General features: G+C 36.1%; 1 protein-coding gene across 3 annotated transcripts in view; it reads left to right on the forward strand.

Annotated features, from left to right (window-relative positions):
• The window catches only part of LOC103305087 (cadherin-10), a 73,580-nt gene extending 58,175 nt beyond the window's left edge, over window positions 1-15,405 (forward strand). The window contains exons 8-11 of one of the 3 annotated variants that reach the window (XM_054714315.1): window positions 4,201-4,337; window positions 10,489-10,597; window positions 12,013-12,264; window positions 14,890-15,405. In XM_054714315.1, coding sequence (XP_054570290.1) covers window positions 4,201-4,337; window positions 10,489-10,597; window positions 12,013-12,264; window positions 14,890-15,380 — 989 coding nt within the window. In that variant the 3' untranslated portion in view covers window positions 15,381-15,405. The remainder of the gene's footprint in view (window positions 1-4,200; window positions 4,338-10,488; window positions 10,598-12,012; window positions 12,265-14,889) is intronic. The other 2 variants (XM_008161786.3, XM_054714316.1) reach the window with 2 other exon arrangements.
• The last annotated feature ends 7,512 nt before the right edge of the window (window positions 15,406-22,917 follow it).

A 22,917-nucleotide genomic window follows, 5' to 3' on the forward strand; every position in this document is an offset into this window, starting at 1 on the left:
CTGTCCACACATGCAAACATGCTCATGGTTTCTGATTCCTGTACTATGATGTACATGGAATAGAGCAACACCTTAACTTCTTCAAAAGTCACACTAATGAGGGTCCTAATCAGTGTAAAATATTGAGCCTATAAATTCCATATCTGAAATAGCACGCTGAATCCACAAACACATATCAAGGTCAAGGTATTTTAAATATCCATTCCAGGATTTGGAAGGCAGAACCTTGGGGCTGAATACCAAGTGTCTCAGAAACATGGAACTAGGCCAGATAGATCATCAGCAATGAGTGCAAAACATCAAGATAATAGATTCAGCTCCCTCCTTGAATCTGGCTCAGAAATATGGGTTAACATAATGATCCATTGTTTCCATAGTGAGTTATAAATGGCTGCTCCTTTTAAGGCTAACAGAAGTGTGTGTGTGTGTGTGTGTGTGTGTGTGTGTGTGTGTGTGTGTGTGTGTGTGTTGATTTTTTAGTTTTTCTTTAAAGAAAACTTTTATTTCTATACTTGTCTCCATGACACCATGGTTAGAAGTGCCTGATAGGATTCAATCTGGTCATTCTAGATCCATGTTTGTTTGTCTCTCTGTTGCTTCAGGATCCTTCTTCATGCCAGTGAGCTAGAAATTGCGTTTTCCATTTCAGATACTTTGAGAAATTTAACTTCCAAAGCTAGTTGAAGTAATTATGATTCTGTAAAAGGCTAAGCCAATTATGTTCTTCTTTTTAAAAACTAAACTTATTTCTTTCCCTTAAATGAATCAATCTATGGAGAAACTGCTGGGAATGTCTACCTGCCAAACCACAAGTAGTCAAAGGCCCATTATGCTGTTCCGGTTATTAATGGGAATGAGGGTAAGAGGGAAACAGCACACAGGAAATTGCTTTCACTAGATTTTAAACACTGGGTTTATGGTAACCGTGTCATACACCAAGCCCTAAGCAGGGCAGAATGACATATAAATGTACTTCTTACCAATGTGTTTCCAGGCCCTTCCTGTAACCGTTTAATTCTGCAGTCCCAGCAGTATATCCCATCATACGGCAAGTGCTACTTCAGGTAATTATTTAGTGCAGTATACCATGAATAACTTACCTGCTCTTTCTTAAAAAAAAAAAACATTTCAGATGCCATGTGAAGAATAAAAATCCTAAAATTAAGGTCACAATCAGGGATCATAGGACACATCACTGTAGAGACCCATGAGTTCCTCCATCAATATATTGCAATGATTATAGTTAAAATTTCTAAATCTTATAGAAATTTTAACTATAATCATTGCAATATATTCTGAGGACAGTGGAGCAAAATTTATGCTGAAGGACTGACTTCTTACCTATACCTAGTTCCTTATTAGTGGAAAGTCTTGCCCTAAGCAGATAGAAAAGATGCATCTCTCTAAAGCCTGAGATTTCTCGATAATGACTTGATTTCCTCTTCTGAGAGGTATGGAAAAGCCTGTGGATACATAGGCACAGATTCATCTTTGGACATAATTTAAGATTCTTGACTGCTGATACAGTCTTGCTACAACAGACTTTGCCTTGATGACTGAAAGACCCAGGTGGTAAATACATGCCACTACTCTTCAGTGTGCTGCCTCCTCGGAATGCTTTATACCTTTACTTATACATAGGCTGCAGCATACGCCAGTAAGAGGATCAGTGCAAGCACTGTTTTTCAGAATAGGCGACTCCAGGCTTGAGGCTTTACAAAGCACATTTTCCCCTGTGGATTTAGCTTTTCATTGGAAAAGCCTTGAGTTATTTGTAAAAAGCCCAAAGAATCTCTACCTACAGGGCGTGGGGAAAAGTAGGCTCACAGCTGTGAGCACATAGAACACCGAGTTTATCCCTGTATTTTTTTATTAATTAATTATTGTGTGACTTATTTGTATGGCAACTGTAAAGCTACCTTTGTCCACACCTGCATTGTTAGAGAGGAAACTGACATAATAGTGCAGCTTTTTAGATATGAGACTGTCTCTTTCGCTAGACTCTGTGGCATAGTTAGAAAGTGAACTGCTACCTACAAAAGACTTATTTTTAGGTCAAGACTTTGAAAGAAAAATATTCCTATGTCCACTAACTATGTAAGTAGTTTAACGAGCATGTTCTAGAAAACATGGAAGAATCACCCCTTCCCATTCTTCTCCAAGAAACTTTAGGGAGTTGAGCATTCATGTGCAGGTGAGCACTGTGCCTCTGGGTGTTAACACATGGTGTAGAAGCAGGAGAGGGTGGAAAGTAGTGGAAAAGCATTTTTCTCCTCTCTTCACTTTCCCCCTCTTCAGACCCACATGAATGGTAGGAAAGCTATTTAACCGGATTTATTGTGTGGATGCTTTGTATGGAGGAAGAATATAAGCTCTTAAGTAATGTAAGGAAATGAAGAAGGTATGACTGTGATAATAGAGATGATCTTAATAATAATAGTCAATACCAACAAACTGAAACTCTGATCAGAAGTTTCATGCATTAACTCATCTAATTTAAAAAAAAAAAAAAAACTCTACTAGAAGTTCTATTTTGATTCATGTTGAGTCAACTGAGGCATTAGAGAGATGGAGTAAATTGACCAGGGTCACACAGGAAATGAGTGGTGGACATGGGAATCAAAGCAACTCTCTGTTGGGCCCCAGGATCTGAACTCTTTAATCACCCTACACAATGAGAAGTAAAATATGCAGCAATAGATTAGATGAAACCAGAACCTGAGAACTGAACACGTGTGGGCTAAGAAGACTGAGGTTAGACTGCGTGTTAAAGAGGGCAGGCCTTTGAAAAGTTCTCTTGAAATAAGAAGGAAAAGTACATAAACTTCAACATGGACTTAGCATTCTGCTTGCCTGCCTTCATACTATTTCAGCCTTGTAAATGTCCCTGCTGAGTAATCAGTTCTTACCCAATATTTTTTAAAAGTGCTGATCTCTTTATTTTAGCAACATTATAATTACATGGAGAGAAGGAAGAAGAAATACATTCTTTTGAATAGTGATACACTCCCTATTTGCCTGTGACAATATATTTACCCTTGTACCTAAAAATTATTTAGATAAAATTAGAAAGTCAGATAAATTTCACTCATAATGCATGTTGGTAGAGGCCATTAAATAAGATTGCTGCTGTCCCTCAGCTCATCTGCTCTTTGCATGTTGTTTTGCTTTATTTTAAGCTAATTATCTCCTTTCTCCTTTTATACTGATCTTCAGCTTGAGTTCATCAAAGTTCACACAGAATTTGAACCATATCCAAAGACTGAGATTTTGATAACACGAAGGCTGATGAATATAACCTGAATTTAAAATGTCAAAACGCTCTCAGATATCAGTACAAGTACCTAGGAAAAATCTATAGTGAAGATAATATAATTATGATTGATATTAGATTATTAACCAAGGCTAAGCTTAATAGACATTTCTATTGTAAAATTCCATTTTTAAAATTTTTTGTAACAATTTTCAAATGCATGTTTCTTATGTGAAAACATTGATGCTCTTGATTTTAGCATTTGTAGCAAACTAATAATAATTACAATACTGTATGTTACTACTGAGCTAATTTTGTTACACAGAATTGTGCCTAGATTGTTGAAACAGTACTGGTAATAATTATATTAATAAAATAAATTTCATTGTAAATTTCTATCTAATTTGTAAAATTAGTAGCTATATATCGAAATTTCCAAAAGGAGAGTTGAGAGTAGCTATTGGAATACATTTTAGTGATAAAAGTAGACAGGTAAGTTGTAATGTAACAGCTACCACTTAGGAGTTAATAACTTTGGGGGAGTTACTAATTTATTAAAAACTACTTCTTGAACTAAAAAAAAATCAGGAAAAAAATCAGGAAAGATTAAGTAATATAATGATGTCTAATAAAGCTTTATTAAATATTTGTTCTTGATATATATATTTGGATGGCAAGCCACAAATATAATATGAACTCAATTACACTGCATTGTGCTTTTAAAAATATTTTCCAAAATAATAGTACACTTGAGCCCAATAATAACTGAATTCATGACTATATAATTAGGCTCTTAGTAATTGTTTTTATTGCATTTGCTCATTATGTTAGTAGAATTGCCACGATGCTTATTTGTGTATGAGCACTTAGTATCCACAGATGCTTATATAAATAAATCTAATGCAAACTGTGTCTTTCTAAACAAATGTTTTCTTTCCCTTTTCTAGACAATCCCAAAGAGATGACCCGTGTGGCTGTTTTTGTGAGAATCTTGGATGTTAATGACAATGCCCCACAATTTGCTGTCTTCTATGACACTTTTGTATGTGAAAATGCCAGACCAGGACAGGTGAGTAATCCCAGGGTTTAAGCATAGGAAGATTTTTAACGGCATGATTAAATGTTTTCTTTTCCCAATCTTGAGAGGAATGAGAAAGTGGAGATAAAAAACACTCATTTAAAGTGCCAGTAATACAATTAAAAACAAACAAATGTTGATGTTTTTAAGGTTGAAGATGTTGTAAATAACAGTAAATTTCTAATGTAGATAAGATGTTATCGTTGCCACAAAAGTTAAAGTGTAAGAATAAATAACTTTAGATTCTTAAAAGTTCAAAAACAAAAAAAAAAAGATTAAAAAGCAAACAAAGAAAAAACTCTGCTGTTCCATTAGATAAATATTGATAACTGATAGAGAGATGGGGAATAAATGTTGGGAAAAAACACAGACAAATGCATGGGATTGGCAAAACATTTCATCCACTTTTCCCAATGTCTGCATACATGGTTTTGAAGTGGGGCTGCGGAATTTTCTCCTTACCTTTACACTTGCATTTCATCATTATAACAACACATAAACTGCTTAATGACTTCATTTTCACCCTTTAAAACATTCTTCCTGCATCAGCTTTGTTTATAACTCTTTATGCCTTGTCCTCAGTGGACTCATTTTGTTCTTTGAAAAGCTCCAGCGTATATGGCTGGAAGAAATGCTCTTAATTGGTTTAAGTGCTAACTTCACAGGAGGAAGCTGCATGTTATAAATAATTGGGAGTCAAATTTGTTTCACTAAAGAAAGAGGAGCCATGATAAAACTGTATGGTGTTTTGACATCATCTGATGCTCTTTATAGACATCAATGCCATTGTTATATTTTTTATGTAAATTACTTTGTGGAATAACTGAGATACTTCCTTCTGAAGATTGTAACAGGAATTCAATCGCCTGTCTATTGTTTGAAATGCTAAAATTTGTTCAATATGATTCATTTTTTTTAATTTGAAAGTATTATGGAAATGTTTAATTTGAAATATTTAAGTGACTTAGCAACTTCCGACCTACTTCTTAATGAAACAGTGTGTGCCCTAAAAATACCATTCCAAATAGTTCTCTGCTTGCCAGGCTCAGCATGATATAAGTTGAAGCTTTTTCTCTAATAGATAAAATACCCACTTTGCAATTGCTGCATACATTGCTTTCTCGATGATTATTTTATTTGATTTTCAAGAGATATCTTTTCAGAATATTTGAGTCATTATAAATACTTATTTACAAATGTATTCAAACTATACATATCAAGAGATTGTGGTTATTTATTTTCCTTACTCTTCCTTTTTCCATTTTTTAACTTTAGCTCAGTGATGTTATATTTTCAGACTTTTAAAAAGCAATTGGTATACAGAAGGGAAATATAATCAAATCAAAGATGACTTTAATAAAAAGTAAGTTAGCCAATTTTTATGCACATGATAGGAACAACATCATTAATAAATTTTGTCTAATTGGCTGCATGTGCAATAGTCTCTCATGGCAGTTATTTATATTGTTCTATTTTTAAGATTTTTTGCAATTGATTTTTAGAGAGATGGATAGAAAGGGACAGTTGACACAGAGAGAGAAACATCAATGTGGGACTGAAACATCAGTCAGCTGCCTCCTACACACGCCCTACTGGGGTTCGAACCCACAACCCTGATAGGTGCCCCAACCAGAAATTGAACTGGCAACCTGTTGGTGCATGGGATGACACCCAACCAACTGAGCCACACCAGCCAGGGCTCATGGCAGTTATCCTAATATATAAAGAGTCAAGGTCCATCACAACCTAACCGTCCAGATGGACGACCAAACACCAGGCTAGGGTTTCGGCTGGTGTGGCGGAAGTCAGTCCTGGGTCCCAGCAGCCCATGGTGGGAGTCAGTCCTGGGTCCCAGCTGCCCGCGGTGGCAGGAGGGAGCTGTGGGAAGGGAGCCATGCTGCCATCGGACTGGCCTCTAGGTCCCTCTCCCCGCCCACAGGCTCCAGGGAACTGGAGCCATGCTGTGATGGGACTGGACCCTACCCAAGGGGTTCTGGATTGTGAGAGCATGTAGGCTGGGCTGAGAGACCTCCCCCAAGTGCAGAATTTTCATGCACTGGGCCTCTAGTCTATATCATAAAAGGCCTGTGGTCATGCTGCCATCACAGCATCACAACCAACTACAGTACTCACCAGGAGGTGCATTGATGGGTCCCACAGCAGCTGCAGCGAGCGAGACTTCTGGGTCCTATGGCAGCTGTGGTGGGAGGGAGTTCTGGAGTGTCGCGGGCTGTCGGCAGCGTTCGCGGAGCATGCGGGGCTTCGTGGGGCGGACATGGACCTGATGGCAGGTTAGGCCTAGGGGACCCAACACGCGCACGATTTTATTGTGCGCTGGGCCTCTAGTTTTTAATAAGACCAGTTTATTAGATGTCCTTTTGGTCGCATAGGCTTAAAAATTGTTGCTTAAACTAAACTGTTAAATATCCAAGATGGAATTCTAAGTTATGACATCCCAGCCTGGAAAAATCAAAGTGGTTATTTGGTAAAGTCTTTCTTCACTGATCCTTTCTTGAAATTCATTTGTTAACTTTGTCTTTTCTCTTCCAAAGAAGTAAGAGCTATGTTAGGACTTCTGTATTTATGGAGTATTTCAATCCACTCAATACTCCTCTAAACTAAGTGTTCCTTAAGAGGAGCATTTGGAACAACAACATGGGAAATAATTCCATTCATTTATTGTTTGAACAAAATGAGAAGACAAAAATAAGGCTAATTGCCACCTGCAGCCACTTTCTTGCCTATTCTTTGCTGTAAGGGTAGAGAATACCTAACCCCCTCCATCCTGGGAAATGATATTGCTTAGAATTGATGTAGCATTAATATTCCCTTCTTTTTTCTGAACTAGACCACTTGATTTTCCATCTCAGAGAGAGTAGGAACCTTAGGAGAAGAGGAGAAGAGAGGATCTGCTGTTTTTCTTTTTTTATAATTTTTCCTCACACTTTCATTCAATTAAACATATTTTAACAATTTTTAATCTCTATGTGAAGGAAATAGCATTTCAATCTCATAGGAGAATTCCAAGGGAGGAGTGCTGCCTATATTACCCATCCATAGTATCTAAATGCCAGGCCCTCTCAAACCCAAAATATCATACATATATAGTTTAAACAATGTTTAGTTACTTCCCTAACAACTGAAAAAGTGTCTTTATACTAGAACAAAGGGAGTTTTTTTTCATCAACAGAAATTTATACCATTGTAATTAGCTTGTTATTAATAATAACAAAGGGGCAAAGGGAGGCCAGACATTATAAGCATGGCCATTTGGGCAGCTTCACCAGGAAGCTGTAATTTCACACTCCTCGGGGAACCACCTGCCCATTCCCTGCAGATCACTGGGGGAAGGGACTGGACAAAGGGGAAGATAGACGCATGTGCAGTGAAGTTGGGGATGCAGGGAAGATGCCTGTCAGTCATACCTGGGAACAGAGATCATTGGCTAGAGGGGGCATGGCCAATGAAAGCCCCCAAAATAACCACCTAGACTCTGTGTGGCTCTTGGCCATTGGCGCTCTTGTGGCTCTCTTGCACTTGCCCATGACCCACGGCCAGGCAGACCCCACAAGCAATGGACTGATGGACTGCAGTGGGGAACACAAGTTAACCTAGTCAGATGCTGGACTAGACCTTGCTCCAACACGGAGTGGAAACTCAAGACACTGGTTTTGATGTAGTTCTGCTGAAGCGACAGCTATACTTCTATGGTGGGACTGAGGGAAATGAGACCTTGGAAACTCAGGGGTGTAATTCCTCAGAAATAAAGCTTTCTACAATATCTCCATGGGGGCCTCAAGAGCTTCTCATTCCAGTGGCACCCCAAGAATCCCAGTTCCACAGATAACAAAACTATCAGTCTTTCCGCATTAAAATTTAGTGATCAGTTTTCTAACTTTAAACATCTTAAAATCCATTCATCATCCCACACTCCATTATAGTTTGATCACTTCAACACCTTGCAAGTTGATTTAAGGTTATTTTAGAACTAGAGGCCCAGTGCATGAAATTCGTGCATGGGGGGGGGGGGTGTCCCTCAGCCCAGCCTGCACCCTCTCCAATATGGGACCCCTTGAGGGATGTCTGACTGCCCATTTAGGCCCTATCCTACCAGACTGCTGGCTCCCAACTGCTCTCCTGCCTGCCTTCCTGATTGCCCCTAACTGATTCTGCCTGCCTGCCAGCCTGATCACCCCCTAACCATGCCCCTGCCAGCCTGATTGATGCCTAACTGCTCCCCTGCCAGCCTGTTTGCCCCTAACTGCCCTCCCCTGCAGGCCTGGTCACCCCATAACTGCCCTCCCCTGCAGTCCCAGTCTCCCCCAACTTCCCTCCTCTGCCAGCCTGGTCACCCCTAACTGCCCTCCCCTGCAGGCTTGATTGCCCCCAACTGCCCTCCCTTTCAGGCCTGGTCCCTCCCAACTGCCCTCCCCTGCTGGCCATCTTGTGGTGGCCATCTTGTGTCCACATGGGGGAAGCCATCTTTGATCACATGGGGGCAGCCATCTTGTGTGTTGGAGTGATGGTCAATTTGCATATTACTCTTTTATTAGATAGGATAGCCCAGTGAAAATATAAACAAGTTATATAACTGGTAAGGACATAAAATATAAGAGACTTATCTTTGTCTATTTTTCAAGTGCTTAAAATGAATACTAGACATCATTAGAATTTTTCCCCTAATTGTGGCAACCTCGTTTTTTGAAAGTGGATCAAAATGAATTTATCATCAGTAGAAATAAAGTAGTGAGTGTTAGATAGAGAAACAGAAAATAGTTTTACCTACTTCTTGTTGCCAACTTCTGATTTCTATCACAATACTTTATGGTAATATACCAAAACAAAATATTGTGATTTTTTTAATGTATGACTGGTAAAGTAAAGGAAGACTAGATTTGAAAGTAAATGCTGGATATGGAGAAGTTGGACACTAGAAGCCAAGTTGTGTCGCAAAGGAAAAAATAATTGTGAAAAGGAAGTAAGTGATTCCATCTGCAATAGAGAAGTATTGGGGTCATAAAAATATATTATAATTTGATATAGATTTCTGACATGTGATTCTATCTTATTTGTGTTGTTAATATGAGCTTCACTTATTTCCTTCATAGCATTTAGTGAAGATGTACCAGTGAACCACTGATTTTAAAATCTACAATGCTACTATCTTTTATTACAAGAATACATTTTAATTTAGAATTCTTAAGTAAATGTTTACAATTTCTTACAGATACATGTAAAAATGTGGCTGTTTTTCTTTTCTCCAAAATATATTATTTTGGTCCATAAATGTGAGACATCATAGTTTTTATTTTAAAAGATCATTAGCTCTACTTTCACATTTTCTGTGTGTTAACCTATTAATCTTAGTGACTTTTTATTAGTCTACTATATTTCTTGATATGTTATTTCATTTATGTCAATTTTTCCTCATCTACTTTTTAGTATAAATCATGTTCAAAGCAATGATCTGATCGTAATTTAAGGTGGAAAATTTTCTACTTTGTTAGCAGGTAGCTTCTTCTGTTGTCTCTTATAGCAGAAAAACCAGAGTTGACCCTTATAAAATAACCATTCCCCATAGTATGTATATGTTGGATTTTAAAAATATACAATATTATGGACAGTACAGATGTAGTGAACTGTTACTGTTAAAGTAGATAATAAAATGTTTGTGTTTCTTTTTTTAAAAAAGTATGTATCATGTTGTCTATAAAATCTCTACATTTTTAATAGCTTTTGCTTTACTTTGATGAGGAGGAAAGTCATGATCAAAATAAATTTTAAAATATGTTCCTATATTAGATATATCCTTCCAGATCAATGTTTAAATATATATGAAATAACCTACATACTTCAAATCCTATGTCTAAATTAATAACATTGCCAAAAATATAATATTACCATGTGTTATTTTGAAAGAATGGATAATACTTAAGAAAATTTGAGAGAGAGAGGGAGAGAGAAAAAAGATAGAGACTTTGTTAAAAATCAAAATAATAATAAAAATGATGAAATAATTCAAATAAAGACAAATGCATGAGAAAGTCAATTGTCTTTAAAATATTTTAGACAAAATTGGATATCAAAAATTACGTAGTATAAGGCATATAATACCCATGGAAGTTTGAGAAATATACATTTTTCTCTTTTTTTGCAGCTCATACAGACTATTAGTGCAGTAGACAAAGACGACCCTTTAGGTGGACAGAAATTTTTCTTCAGTTTAGCTGCTGTCAATCCAAACTTCACAGTACAGGACAATGAAGGTAAATTGTAGAACATAATGTGTTCATTGTGATTTAGGGTGACATTAACAAAAAATTTCACCCAAAGTAACAGTAACCATATACATGATGTATTAGCTTATTGACCTGGATTACAAAATTTTGTTTTTATCAGATATTTAATGAAATACTATGGTAATTTCTTTACTCTCTTAAATTTTATACTAATGAGATAATGTGAAAAAGTCTCTATATGAGTCTTAATTCAAATATTAAATCTTGAAATCAATAGAAAGCCTGGAAATAATCAGTTCCCTTAATAAAAAGGGCAGGACACAACAAGAGGAGTGAGAAGAAAGAGAAATAACATTAAATTGTCATTGATCAGCTTCCTCCTGCACATCTCATATGGTAATAGAGCCCTGACCAGGAGTCGAACCATGACCTCCTGGTTTATAGGCCGATGCTCAACCACTGAGCCACACCAGCCTGGCGTTGTGAAGGGGTTGAATGCAAAAGTGTAATTGCAAGAGCAAGATATACTATTCTCCTGCATGACACGTGAATTTTATAATGTCTCTGTGGTCAAAAATACTGAAATTATTTTTTGCATTCTCAAAAACGTTAGAAACATATTTTAGAAGAAGAGGATATGCTAATGGTTACTATTTTTACAAAAAAGTTGTACAGCTTTTTTTTTTTGAGAATATGTATGGTAATTGGTCTAGTCTAAACAAGTATGTAATTAGAACTTTTCTTTCTTTCATAAGTCTGTCAAACTAATTACAGGAAAAGGGAGGGATTTAAGAAAGGCCAGTATCCCACTACTTACTTTTTCTATTAGACACTAGACATCAATTGTCTTTGAGTTACACCAATATTTTGAGTTATGTAGCATATTCATTTTAATGGGTGGAAAACAAAATTGAAAAATATTGATTGGGACTCATACTCATAAACTTATTGACTACATTATTAATTTTAAAAGTGCAACTGCTCTGAAATTTTACCCAATCTTATTTCTGCATGAGTATTGCATTAATGTGTGTGTGTGTGTGTGTGTGTGTGTGTGTGTAGACACATATGCTCATTTGTAAATAAGAAACATTTACTAAGATTTCTTGTTTGCTTGGTATGCATAATATTTGTTTCTGAAAACTATGCTATTATCTATGTAGTCTTGATAAATGATTCACTTACAAAAATACACCGTTTTGAAAACATCTGAGAATTAGTTGAAAATCTAATATATTGACAATCATAGTGTCGGATTCCTCAAACTATCTGCTTTATCTTATCTGTATTTTAATTGCATTGCATACAATTTATAGGGAAATTGATGTTAGTTTTATATTTCCCGTACACATTGGTTTATTTATATGTCAAAACCATGGTGATCAGGACGATCTGTTTTTACTGTTCCAAGTCATTTTGTAATATTTTAACATTTACTTTAGATAATACTGCCAGAATTTTAACCAGAAAAAATGGATTCAATAGACATGAAATAAGCACCTATCTCTTGCCGGTGGTGATATCAGACAATGATTACCCAATTCAGAGCAGCACGGGCACGCTGACCATCCGCGTGTGCGCATGCGACGGCCAGGGCAACATGCAGTCCTGCAGCGCCGAAGCCCTGCTGCTGCCCGCCGGCCTCAGCACCGGCGCCCTGATCGCCATCCTGCTCTGCATCATCATCCTGCTGGGTAAGAGGCTGCAGGGAAATTCGACTGCCTGCTTTAATATACCTGCAAGCAAGAAATGTTGCTATTAAAATACATTCCCCACACTAACCCCAATTTTTTAGATATGAATTACCCATGGAACGTTGCTTACATTAATATATGTTATCTGATCAGAGTTATCACCGTCCTTTGCGTTTTTTTTAAATAATGAAACTGAAAATTAGAGATGTTCAAAACGTTTTCTAAGGTTACACAGTTTCTGAGTGGCTGAACCAAGGCAAGGCTAGTGGTTAGTCACTCTATGTATAATTTTTCAGTACATCTGAAGTTTATTTCCACTTTTCTTTTTATGGCTGGATGGGGGTCTCACTATCTTACCTTTTCACTGAAATAATGTTCAAATAGTCCTTTTTACCTGGTTCACTTGTCCATAAAACAACGATACTGGATTTTATAACCTAGAGCAAATTGATTTTTAACTGCTTTTGAATTAACAATCGGGTTTAAATTACTCTGTAATTGCATTGTCTTAAAACTATGTGAGTATTTCTGTGTCCCTAATCAAAAACACTGTATCTGATGTTTTAAGAAGCAGTGAAATGAAGTTGGATTTTGGAGCCAATCTCAGTAAGTTTCGTTATCCTCATTATTAGAACCATTTTTTTTTTTCTGGGTAAGATTATTTGGTTGATAAACAATCTGAAGTTTAAAATTTTTAAATCAAAATTTATGTGTGTGTATGAATACATAAATTTAGGCAAAATAAATGTCATAGTTTCTCCCAAACTTGAAGAATAACTATTTTTGTTCTCCAGGAAGTGTCCTAATTTTTTAATCACTTTGAAGGTCAAAAACATTTATCAATGGATTAAGTTTTTCTTTTTTTTGTTGCATTAGAAAAGTCTCTTGTTTGCCCTTTTACATAAGCTTAAAGGCAAGTAGTCTGACCATTCTATGTCAACAAGAGAAAATATAACTTAATACCACTTCAAAAATAATATAATTATCTAATTGCCTTTGTCAGTTTGGACTGCTATAACAAAACACCGCAGACTGATAGCTTAAATCACAGAAATTTAGTCCTCACAGTTCTGAAGACTGAAATCCAAGTTCAAGGCACTGGCATATTCTGTGTTTGGTTGAGGGCATACTTCCTTCTTTGCAGATGACTATCCTTTGTGTCTTCACCTGACAAAGCAATGATCTCGTCTGTGTTTAATCCCACCCATGAGGGCTTCACTCCTGTGACTCAGTTACCTCCCAAACACCCCACCTCCAAATCCCATCACATTGAGGATTTAGGCTTTAAAATGCATTTGGAGAGGACACATTCAATTCATAACTAATAAATTCCATATTCTTTAAATCTTTGTTATAAGAAGCTAAATACAAAGATATTTCTTCATACATATGCAGGGTAACATATTTATCCTTCCTTTCCTCATCTAATTGAATTTACCTCTGTTTCTTCAAATCTTCATTTTAAAAGATCCTGACCAAATTGAGGATGGGAAACTAATACAACCAGATGGAATTTGATATTATCTATATTCTACTTTAATGCCATTATTACTAGTATGATTTAAATAATTATTATTCATACCTTTTTCTGGATTAGGGATACACATTGAGTGATACACATTTCTACTTGTGGACTACACTTAAGATGCATCTAGCCAAGGTTTTTGTAGTTAATTCAATATATTAATTCTCTCTTTGCCATCATGTGATCCAACAATTATATTTTATATCATGTGTGATACATATTTCCATGGAAAACTTCATAATTTCTCAACTAATGATGTCTAAGTAATGTGGCCATTCCCCCCCCCCCCTCCTAGTAATTAAGGTCTTTTTTTACAATGTTAGAAAACAAATCTATGCAAATCCATCAGTAAAGCTATTTAACAGAAACCAGTACTCCATTTCTTGTGAAAAATGCTGCCTTTAAAAAAATGTTTTTATTGGTTTCAGAGAGAGGAAAGAGAGGGAGGGAGAGAGAGAGAGAGAGAGAGAGAGAGAGAGAGAGAGAGAGAGAGAGACTTCAATGATGAGGGAGAATCATCAATTGGCTGCCTCCTGCATGCCCCCTACTGGGGATCAAGCCCACAACCCCAGGCATTTGCCCTGACTGGGATTCGAACCATGACCTTGTGGTTCATGGATCGATGCTCAACTACTGAGCCACACTGGCCGGGCAATGCTGCCTTTTTTTATAATGTATAAGGATGTGAAAAACGTGGACATATTTTTGCCCTTCTTAATTGTTTCATTTTAAGCTGAATTTAATTTGTGTCAATTTTAGAAATATAATATCTATGTCACTATATAATGCAAAGTATAAATAATGCCTCTACAATCAAGAACTATCTTTACACAGTTCTTAGAAAGATAAAATAAGCCACTGTATTTGGGAAATTGTTTCAAAAATAAGTTAGACACTTAAACAACTCTACCTATCCTAGCTAAATCCATCAATTACCCCCACCCCACACAAAAAATAATTGATCAAAAGTACAAAATTAATCTTAAACTCTAACCTGTCCTGGAAAATCCATTCCTTAAACTCCTTTTTGTTCCTACCACTCTTTCTTTATATGGTGTTGTAGGTGGATCGTTAATGTATCTTTTTTTTCTCTCTCCAAGTTATAGTAGTACTGTTTGCAGCTCTGAAAAGACAGCGGAAAAAAGAACCTCTGATCTTGTCTAAGGAAGACATCAGAGACAACATCGTGAGCTATAACGACGAGGGGGGCGGAGAGGAGGACACCCAGGCCTTTGATATCGGCACCCTGAGGAACCCCGCGGCCATCGAGGAAAAGAAGCTGCGGCGGGACATCATTCCGGAGACTTTATTCATACCCCGAAGGACTCCCACCGCGCCAGACAACACGGATGTCCGGGATTTCATTAATGAAAGGCTGAAAGAGCATGACCTCGACCCCACCGCGCCTCCCTACGACTCACTTGCAACCTATGCCTACGAAGGGAACGATTCCGTGGCGGAATCTCTGAGCTCGTTGGAATCAGGGACCACGGATGGAGACCAAAACTATGATTTCCTCCGGGAGTGGGGCCCTCGGTTCAATAAGCTGGCGGAGATGTATGGTGGCGGGGAAAGCGACAAAGACTCCTAACCTAGGGTATCTATTCTGTTCAAACAAGAGGAAGTCACTTGGCCAACACCGTCTCCACTTCACAATATTTGACATCCAGGAGAATTTTCCTGCCACTCAGCACAATTTCCCCCCATTTACTTTTTAAATTTGTTCGTTAATCACATTAATTCTTTCCTGTAGGATGTCTCATGGAATATATACGGCATTTTATTTAATCACTTCCAAGAGCCAAAGCTATGGAAATTCAGTGGTGTCCATTTTAGAAATAAAAGATAATTTCAGAACCGTGAACAGGATAGTTCTCCCTTAAGCAACCTCACAAACAAGCCGCTTCTGTTAGATACATGCCCTGCCCTTGCAAATGAAGCTTTTAAAAGAGGTGAAGACAAATTTCAAGGTATATCCTGTTCTGTACATTAAATTAAATGTACATGTGGTGTTAGTAGGTGTGATATGCAACCTGGTATACAAAACGTTTGTGCAATTTCATTTCATCAAATTCTATCTGCTAATGTTTTATATTTATATTTTTGTATTTATTTTTAAAAAATAAACCAGTTTTTACAACTACATTGTCTCCAGCTTCTTTTTTCCCTAGGAAGAAAAGGTTTCCCAGGGGCTAAATATCTTGGTACAAAATTACATGGAACACAGGTAAGAACACAAAGTCACTATCCTTGCTGTTTGGAGCTCTGATCAAATTAATACAATGTATGTAAGGATCCTTTTTCCATTGAGTTTTGTTATGCCATGATATGTGAATTAAAAGTAATAATCATTTTCAGGCCATTTAAAAAATTCCCATGTAAGCAAATTTAGAACATGGACATCCTTATGCTAAATATTCCAAAATGACAGCAATGCAGTTACTTTGTTTTGTACTTATCCACTAAAATAATGTCTGAAAGATTAAAACATTTATTTTTGTATGACATTTTTGCTGTTGAGATTCATAGGCAATAGAGTTCAGATGGGTTTCAGACTGAAATAATCCTTTAATGGAAAATATATTCACCTCCCATGGTGACTTTGAAAATGCCTAGTGATGAGAGTAATAATGCTGAATATTCCAGTAAGATAGAGCATTGCAATTATATAAAATTTTCAAAAATACATTGCATATTTATTTACTTGCAAAACAGTCTATTTTTGTGTCAATGAATGATTTAATACAAAGCAAACAATAACAACAACAAAAGCCAAACTGGCAGTTAATTATTCAGAGATCCTGAGATCTTAAGGCCAACGGATTCTAACTTATCCCTCCTTTCACAAGCTCCAAACAAGTTTATTTATAAATCATTTGGGACCACTTTGCTGGACCTACACTAAGAAGTCGCATTAAGAAGTCTCATTCCTGCTAAGTATATTGTAAACAATACCAAGGATTCGTGTTCTCTCTAATTAGTGAGAATGCTATGCTTCTGGAGTGAGTCAGAGTGCAATATTGACATATCCTTAATGCAGAATTAATTATTTCCATCTCCTTGAATGATTTTCTTTCTCCTAACTTCCAGGCTGAAAACGCACACATCCATCTGGCTACAGACATGTGAGTTTGCATAGTAATCTAATTATGAAAGAAAACCTATTACAGTCACACTTTAAGTCTAAGCTGCACTTTAGATCATAATAAAGCCTAAGTTGGTTTATTTCCTATATTCTAAGAACCTGTTTATGTACCCAGAAGGGTGGCTGTAAAAAGTTCAAACTTTAAGGAAAAATAAAGGTTTGATTCTATATACTGAACTGAAGGAATATAAAACCCTCAATATCCTAGTAGTATCATCCATTCAAATAAAGTCAGCAAAAAATGAAAAAGATGAAAGAGGGTATATGTTATGAGCATTTCACATTAGTTATGATTCAAAATATCATACTCATTTGATTGAAAATTAGTTTTTATGTTTCCAGCATTAGCTATTTTAATTGATATTAGATGTCAGTAATTAAAGCTCTTATTTGAATATCTTAATTATCATCATATAATTCACACTGACATTAACTTACTCTGTTATTTATTTTATTTGTCATCCATTTTTAGAAATTTCACGAATTGTAGAAATTATCTCTGTCACCATCCAAACCATGATTCCAAAAATTCTCTTTAAGGAGATTGATTAGCAGACTTAACTTCATAATATTACAATTACATTGTATGGAAATCATTTTGCAATATACTGAAACTGTCCTCAGTAACAAGTACCTAATATATATTTTTAATGAAGGTAGTATATAATTAATTTCATAGAGACCCTGAAATTAAAAAAAGTATGCCTGTAATGAATGACCTGCTTAAACTTCCTCAATAGTCTTTCTTACATGATGTTCTCCCAAAGAAATGTCCAATATGTAGATTATTCTATGTCCAATTTTTTTCCTTTCATATGGGAAGTGGGGGAACTATCTCTGTGTCATGCTATTGAATTCATCAGACCACTGTGGACCTTTTTATGTATTCATCCATTTATTCCTTTTCATCAGATATTTTGAGCTTCTATCATAAAATTCAAAGGGTGTTCTAAGCCCTACAGATATAATAATAAATTATATATAAGTATGTAATTCCTTATTAGGAAAAATGAAAAAAGGGCAAACTTGTTATCAAAACCCTCAGAAATTATAACAAATCATCTAACTTTTATTATTATTACTTTTTAAACACAAAAATTATTCTCATCCTTTTGTATGTCTTAAATATTCAGATAAGTGAATAAAATGATTTATAAACCTTTGGTCAATAGAAATGATGATTAAGTTACTCAATTTTCAATGGTTCTAGTTTCAACACAATATTAAGGAAAATTTACGTAATTATAAATTTGTCCTTTTAGGCTGAGGTTTCTCTACATACTGGTATGTCAAGTGGATACTGTCACACAAATGCAAGAGTTCCAGACATTTTTTGTTAGACTTCAACATATACACTATGAGTAATTAGATATATAGAATGGTCTAAAATAAACTTACGATTTAGGATTAAAAATTCGGTATACCTACTATCTGGGTTCAGTTACCAATACATTTACCTAAGTGTCTATATGCAATGCCTTCACCAGGGACCACGCACCCTGATGCCCATCTGTTGCCTGGCACTGACTTACCACCACCTGCTGCCTTGTGTGTGGACTTGGGAGGGCACCACTGGGTGGCGCTGCAGGACGGCTTGGGCAAGCGGCAGCTATTGGTGTCCATAAAGGGAACCTCCCAGACTCACATCTCCAGATATGCTAGAATTGCAGCCTGTCACTAGGGTTGAAATAAAGTAGGCTCTTGATCTCCTTTTATCCCCTGGCCAGTCTGCTGGACCGTTCAGTGCTCTGAAACAGTGCAGTACTGGCCCACAGAGAGGGTGCAGGCTTCCGCTTTAGTCACCAGGTCAGCCTGCAGGTTGTCAATAGTGTAGAATAGTAGCACCTAGTCGTCTATTTTGATCAGAGCACACAGAGAGCCCATATTTCCCCTTTTCTTCCAAAGCTGTGTTCAAGTCCAAGACTTGTTCGGGATCCTACTTCTTCTTGCAAATCCTACATCTGAGAGGTTAGATTTGTTTCGTTTAAAAATTATACACAGAACCTCTCTACGTCGCACCATTTCCATTCCCTGGCCCAAGACATTGATACAGTACTTTTTTTTTTCTCCGTAATTAGGAGCAATTAACTTCTTTAACTGGTCTCTCTCCTGTCGCCTTGCCCCACTTACCCTCCACTATCAGCACTGAGGTCAAATAAATATTTTCAAAATGAATTTCCCATTTGATTGTCCCCTGGTTTTAAATGCTATTCCTTCCTCATTTTACTCAGGATAGAAGACAAAATCCTTAGAATGTCCTTAAAGTCTTTCCATACTCATTTGACCTCTTCTGCGAGTTATTTACGGGGCTCCAGCCTCTGGCTCATTACTGTTCCTTTCTGCCCTCATTTGTTTACATTGGCCATCCCTTTCTCCAGCTTGTGGCCTTACTTCCTTCAAGTTCTTTATCAAATGCTATTTTTAATAGAAGTCTACCCTGTCCACCCTACTTAGAGTTATAGTATTTCCCTAGACTTCCCCATGCTCTTAGACTGCATTTTGCTCCCTAACAGTATCACTTTTTCAACATGTTTTTGACTTACAATTATTATTTTCTGTGTCCATCAAACAGGCTGTAAATTTCATGAGAGCTTATATTTTGTCGATTTTGTTCATTGTAATGCCCAATAAACAGAATTATGTCTATCTATTTAGGTACTCAATAGACATTTATTAGAAACTTTAATTAATATTATATCGTTGGATTTATCATATATTATGCTTAATTTTAAATATATATGTGTATATACATATTATATGCATATGATATTTCTACTTCCATTTGATGGTAAACTACTCAAAATTATAGGATATATCTTAGTGATTATTTTTTTAATCAATTTCTGGGAAACCTTTTTCTTCAGGGCTGGTACAGGATAAATGAACATTCATCTAGTTGTTATTTAGCTAACAATTATTTTGGTCAATTGTTTTAGAAGAGTAAAGATAAATCTTAAAAAACACACAAATCTGAGAAAGTCAAAACATTATTTTAAATGAAGCTATATTGAAAATGTGTTTGGGTTATTTGCAATGTTCCAGAGATTATGACAGTTGAAATTTACATAAAATAAAATAAAGTAAAATAAAATAAATGCTGTAGGCAGCCTTTTTGGGTTTTGTTCTGGTGTGGTTGAGTTCTGGGGTCATGATTTTGGGACCTAAATAATGCTATAAAAGGGTCAGATAAAGGGAACATTGATCAGGGAAAGTTTTGAGGAAGTTATGATGAAAGGGAATATTGAAGTGGAAGAGAAGACCAGATTGCCCCAAAGGAAAACTCTGATGTTCAGTTTTTTCATTTATTTCCTATATTTTTTGTTTGTTTTCTACATGCCATAATTACTGTGTATAAAGAGTTAGATTTGTATTTTACTGATTATCTTAAAGGAATCTCATTTGTTGAGATTATTATTAACTAGAGGCCCAGTGCACGAATTCATACATGGGTGGAATCCGGCTGGCCCAGGCTGGGCAGTTGGTGGACCGGCCTTACACCGGATCAGGGGTGGGGGTCAATCTGGGGCGTGGCCAGCCAGGGGGAGGGGCCACGGGAGGTTGGCTGGCCAGCCCCGACCCCTGGTAAAACTCCCAGTTGAACTCCTGGTCAAGGGGACAATTTGAATATTAGCCTTTTATTATATAGGATATGCAAAGAGGACAGCCTTCAAATTTACCTAAAGGTGGACTCTAGACAAACCTTGAACCAAGAACCCACATCAAAACCAATAAAAGGAGCTGAGAGAATTGATGTGAATGAAACAAGGTACTTACTAAGAGCCAAAGGTAAATTTTTATGGTTTAAAAATTAAAAATTACATATATATGTATACATATATGTATACATATACACATATATATGTATGTGTGTGTGTGTGTGTGTGTGTGTGTGTGTATATATATATATACACTAGAGGCCCGATGCAGGACGTGCAAGAATGGGCCTTCCTTCCCCTGGCTGCCAGCACTGCCTTCACTCTGGCTAGAGCCACCTTTCCACTCTGGCCCGGACCCACCTTTCTGCCTTCCCATGCTTCCCAGAGGCCCAGATTGGCTGGGGTGGTGCAGAACACCTGCATTGGCAACACAAGAGTCCCACCCTGCCCCCCAGCCGCTTGGCGCCTGTGTATGCAAATTAACTGGCCATCTTTGTTGGGTTAATTTGCATACTCACTCCTGATTGGCTGATGGGCGTCATGAAGGTATGGTCAATCAGCATGTTACTCTTTTATTAGGTAGATATGTGTGTATATATATATATATATATATATATATATATATCAAAGCACTTTCATTATTTTTTTAAGGCTACAAATATAGTATTTTTTTCAAAAAAGTCAGCAAAACTACATATATTATCTAGTTCACTCAAACATTTATTATACATACTACAATTTGCATCCAATTTTTCTGATATTCTCATTATTTCTTTAAGGTTTTAAAAACGGTATTTACCTCCATGATTAACTCTTTATTTCAATTTTAGATGTGGAAATCAACTAAGCACAAGAAGAGGTGAAAGGGGACTTTTCATAATTTTAATTAGTAAGAGCAAAAACAAAACAAAAAAGCAAAATATAGATACTCTGTACAACCTTATTACCTACTATTACTATAAATGGTATTATTGTAGCATATGTATAAAGTAGCACAATGGACATTCTTTATTAAAGGATGAATTTAGGGAAGGATTAATGATCAACAAGAGCATAATAGAAAACTAGTAGTCAGCATGCGAAAAGTCTTTTCCAGCTGTGAAATTTTCCTGAATTTGGAACATGACATTTATAACGCCACAGGAAGGACAGCATAACTTAATTCCCACATTTATCTGAACAAACCTCCTACACAGTGTGAAATATTTAGCAGCATTCCTAAGACTCTTGTCATGATCTTTCCCTCTCTTCTTTTACATTCAAAAGGATTTTAAATGAATTTCTTTTTATCAATGTGTAAAATCCATGCCACTGTGCTACAATTTATGTTTATTTCCATTATCTCCACAATAATATAGCTTAAAATAAATCTCTCCTAAATGATTTTGCTCATGTCAAGGTATCTTTGTAAAACAGCCAAACTTAGTGATGGACTCTGGCATAGTCTCCTTTTTTTTTTTTTTTTTTTTTAAGAAGAAATGATGCTAACATTAGAAAGTTATTATTTTTTTGAAAATATATTTTTCTAATTTTATTAAGATATCTGGCATAAAACATTCCACAAGCTTAAAATATACAACATAATGATTTGATATATATATATATATATATGTCTTAATTATATAACTTGTAAGTTTCTGTTTCTTTAAAGAGTTAAATTTTAGTATAGGCAAAATATGAGTCTACATTTGTAATAACTGAGCATAGGAAATATTCACTCAAAAGGGCATAGGTACTTAAGTAGTTCCAGCATGTGGAACATTCTCTTGGCAGATCTGTGCAATATATATTAAAGCAACTCTTTGAATTTTAGGTTACATTTGGTTAAACACTTAGACCTAATAAAATTCTAGTTCTAAACAACATGTTGGACACCTAAGTAGGTATTACATAAATACTTGTTGAGTGATTGATTAATCTTGGCATTCTAATACTTTGTTTTCTAATTTTGGCACTGTGGAAAATGTCAGAATCCATGCCTTCCCTACCCTCAACCAAAAAGGCAACATGTTTCATTCATATTTGAAAAAGCATATTCTAGAAATGTCACAGTAACCTTTTAAGATGACGGTGTCTGCCTAGGAATTCTTGACAGCAGCTATGCGCAATTATGCCAGCTGTATATTGAAACTTTCTTACATCATCTTTCCAAAAGTGATAGCCTGAGCAGACAGCATGGAGGTGACAGAAGGAAATGCACATTTGATGCACTCTTTTATGAACCTTATTTTTGAGCCAGAAATAGAAAAAGTAAAATCCAATTTCTGGTTTATTTATTGTCAAAGTGAATAATTTAAGTGACTTAAAGATAACCATATTATCTCAAT

The sequence above is a fragment of the Eptesicus fuscus genome, chromosome 4, assembly GCF_027574615.1.
Source record: "Eptesicus fuscus isolate TK198812 chromosome 4, DD_ASM_mEF_20220401, whole genome shotgun sequence".
In the NCBI taxonomy this organism is placed as follows: domain Eukaryota; kingdom Metazoa; phylum Chordata; class Mammalia; order Chiroptera; family Vespertilionidae; genus Eptesicus; species Eptesicus fuscus.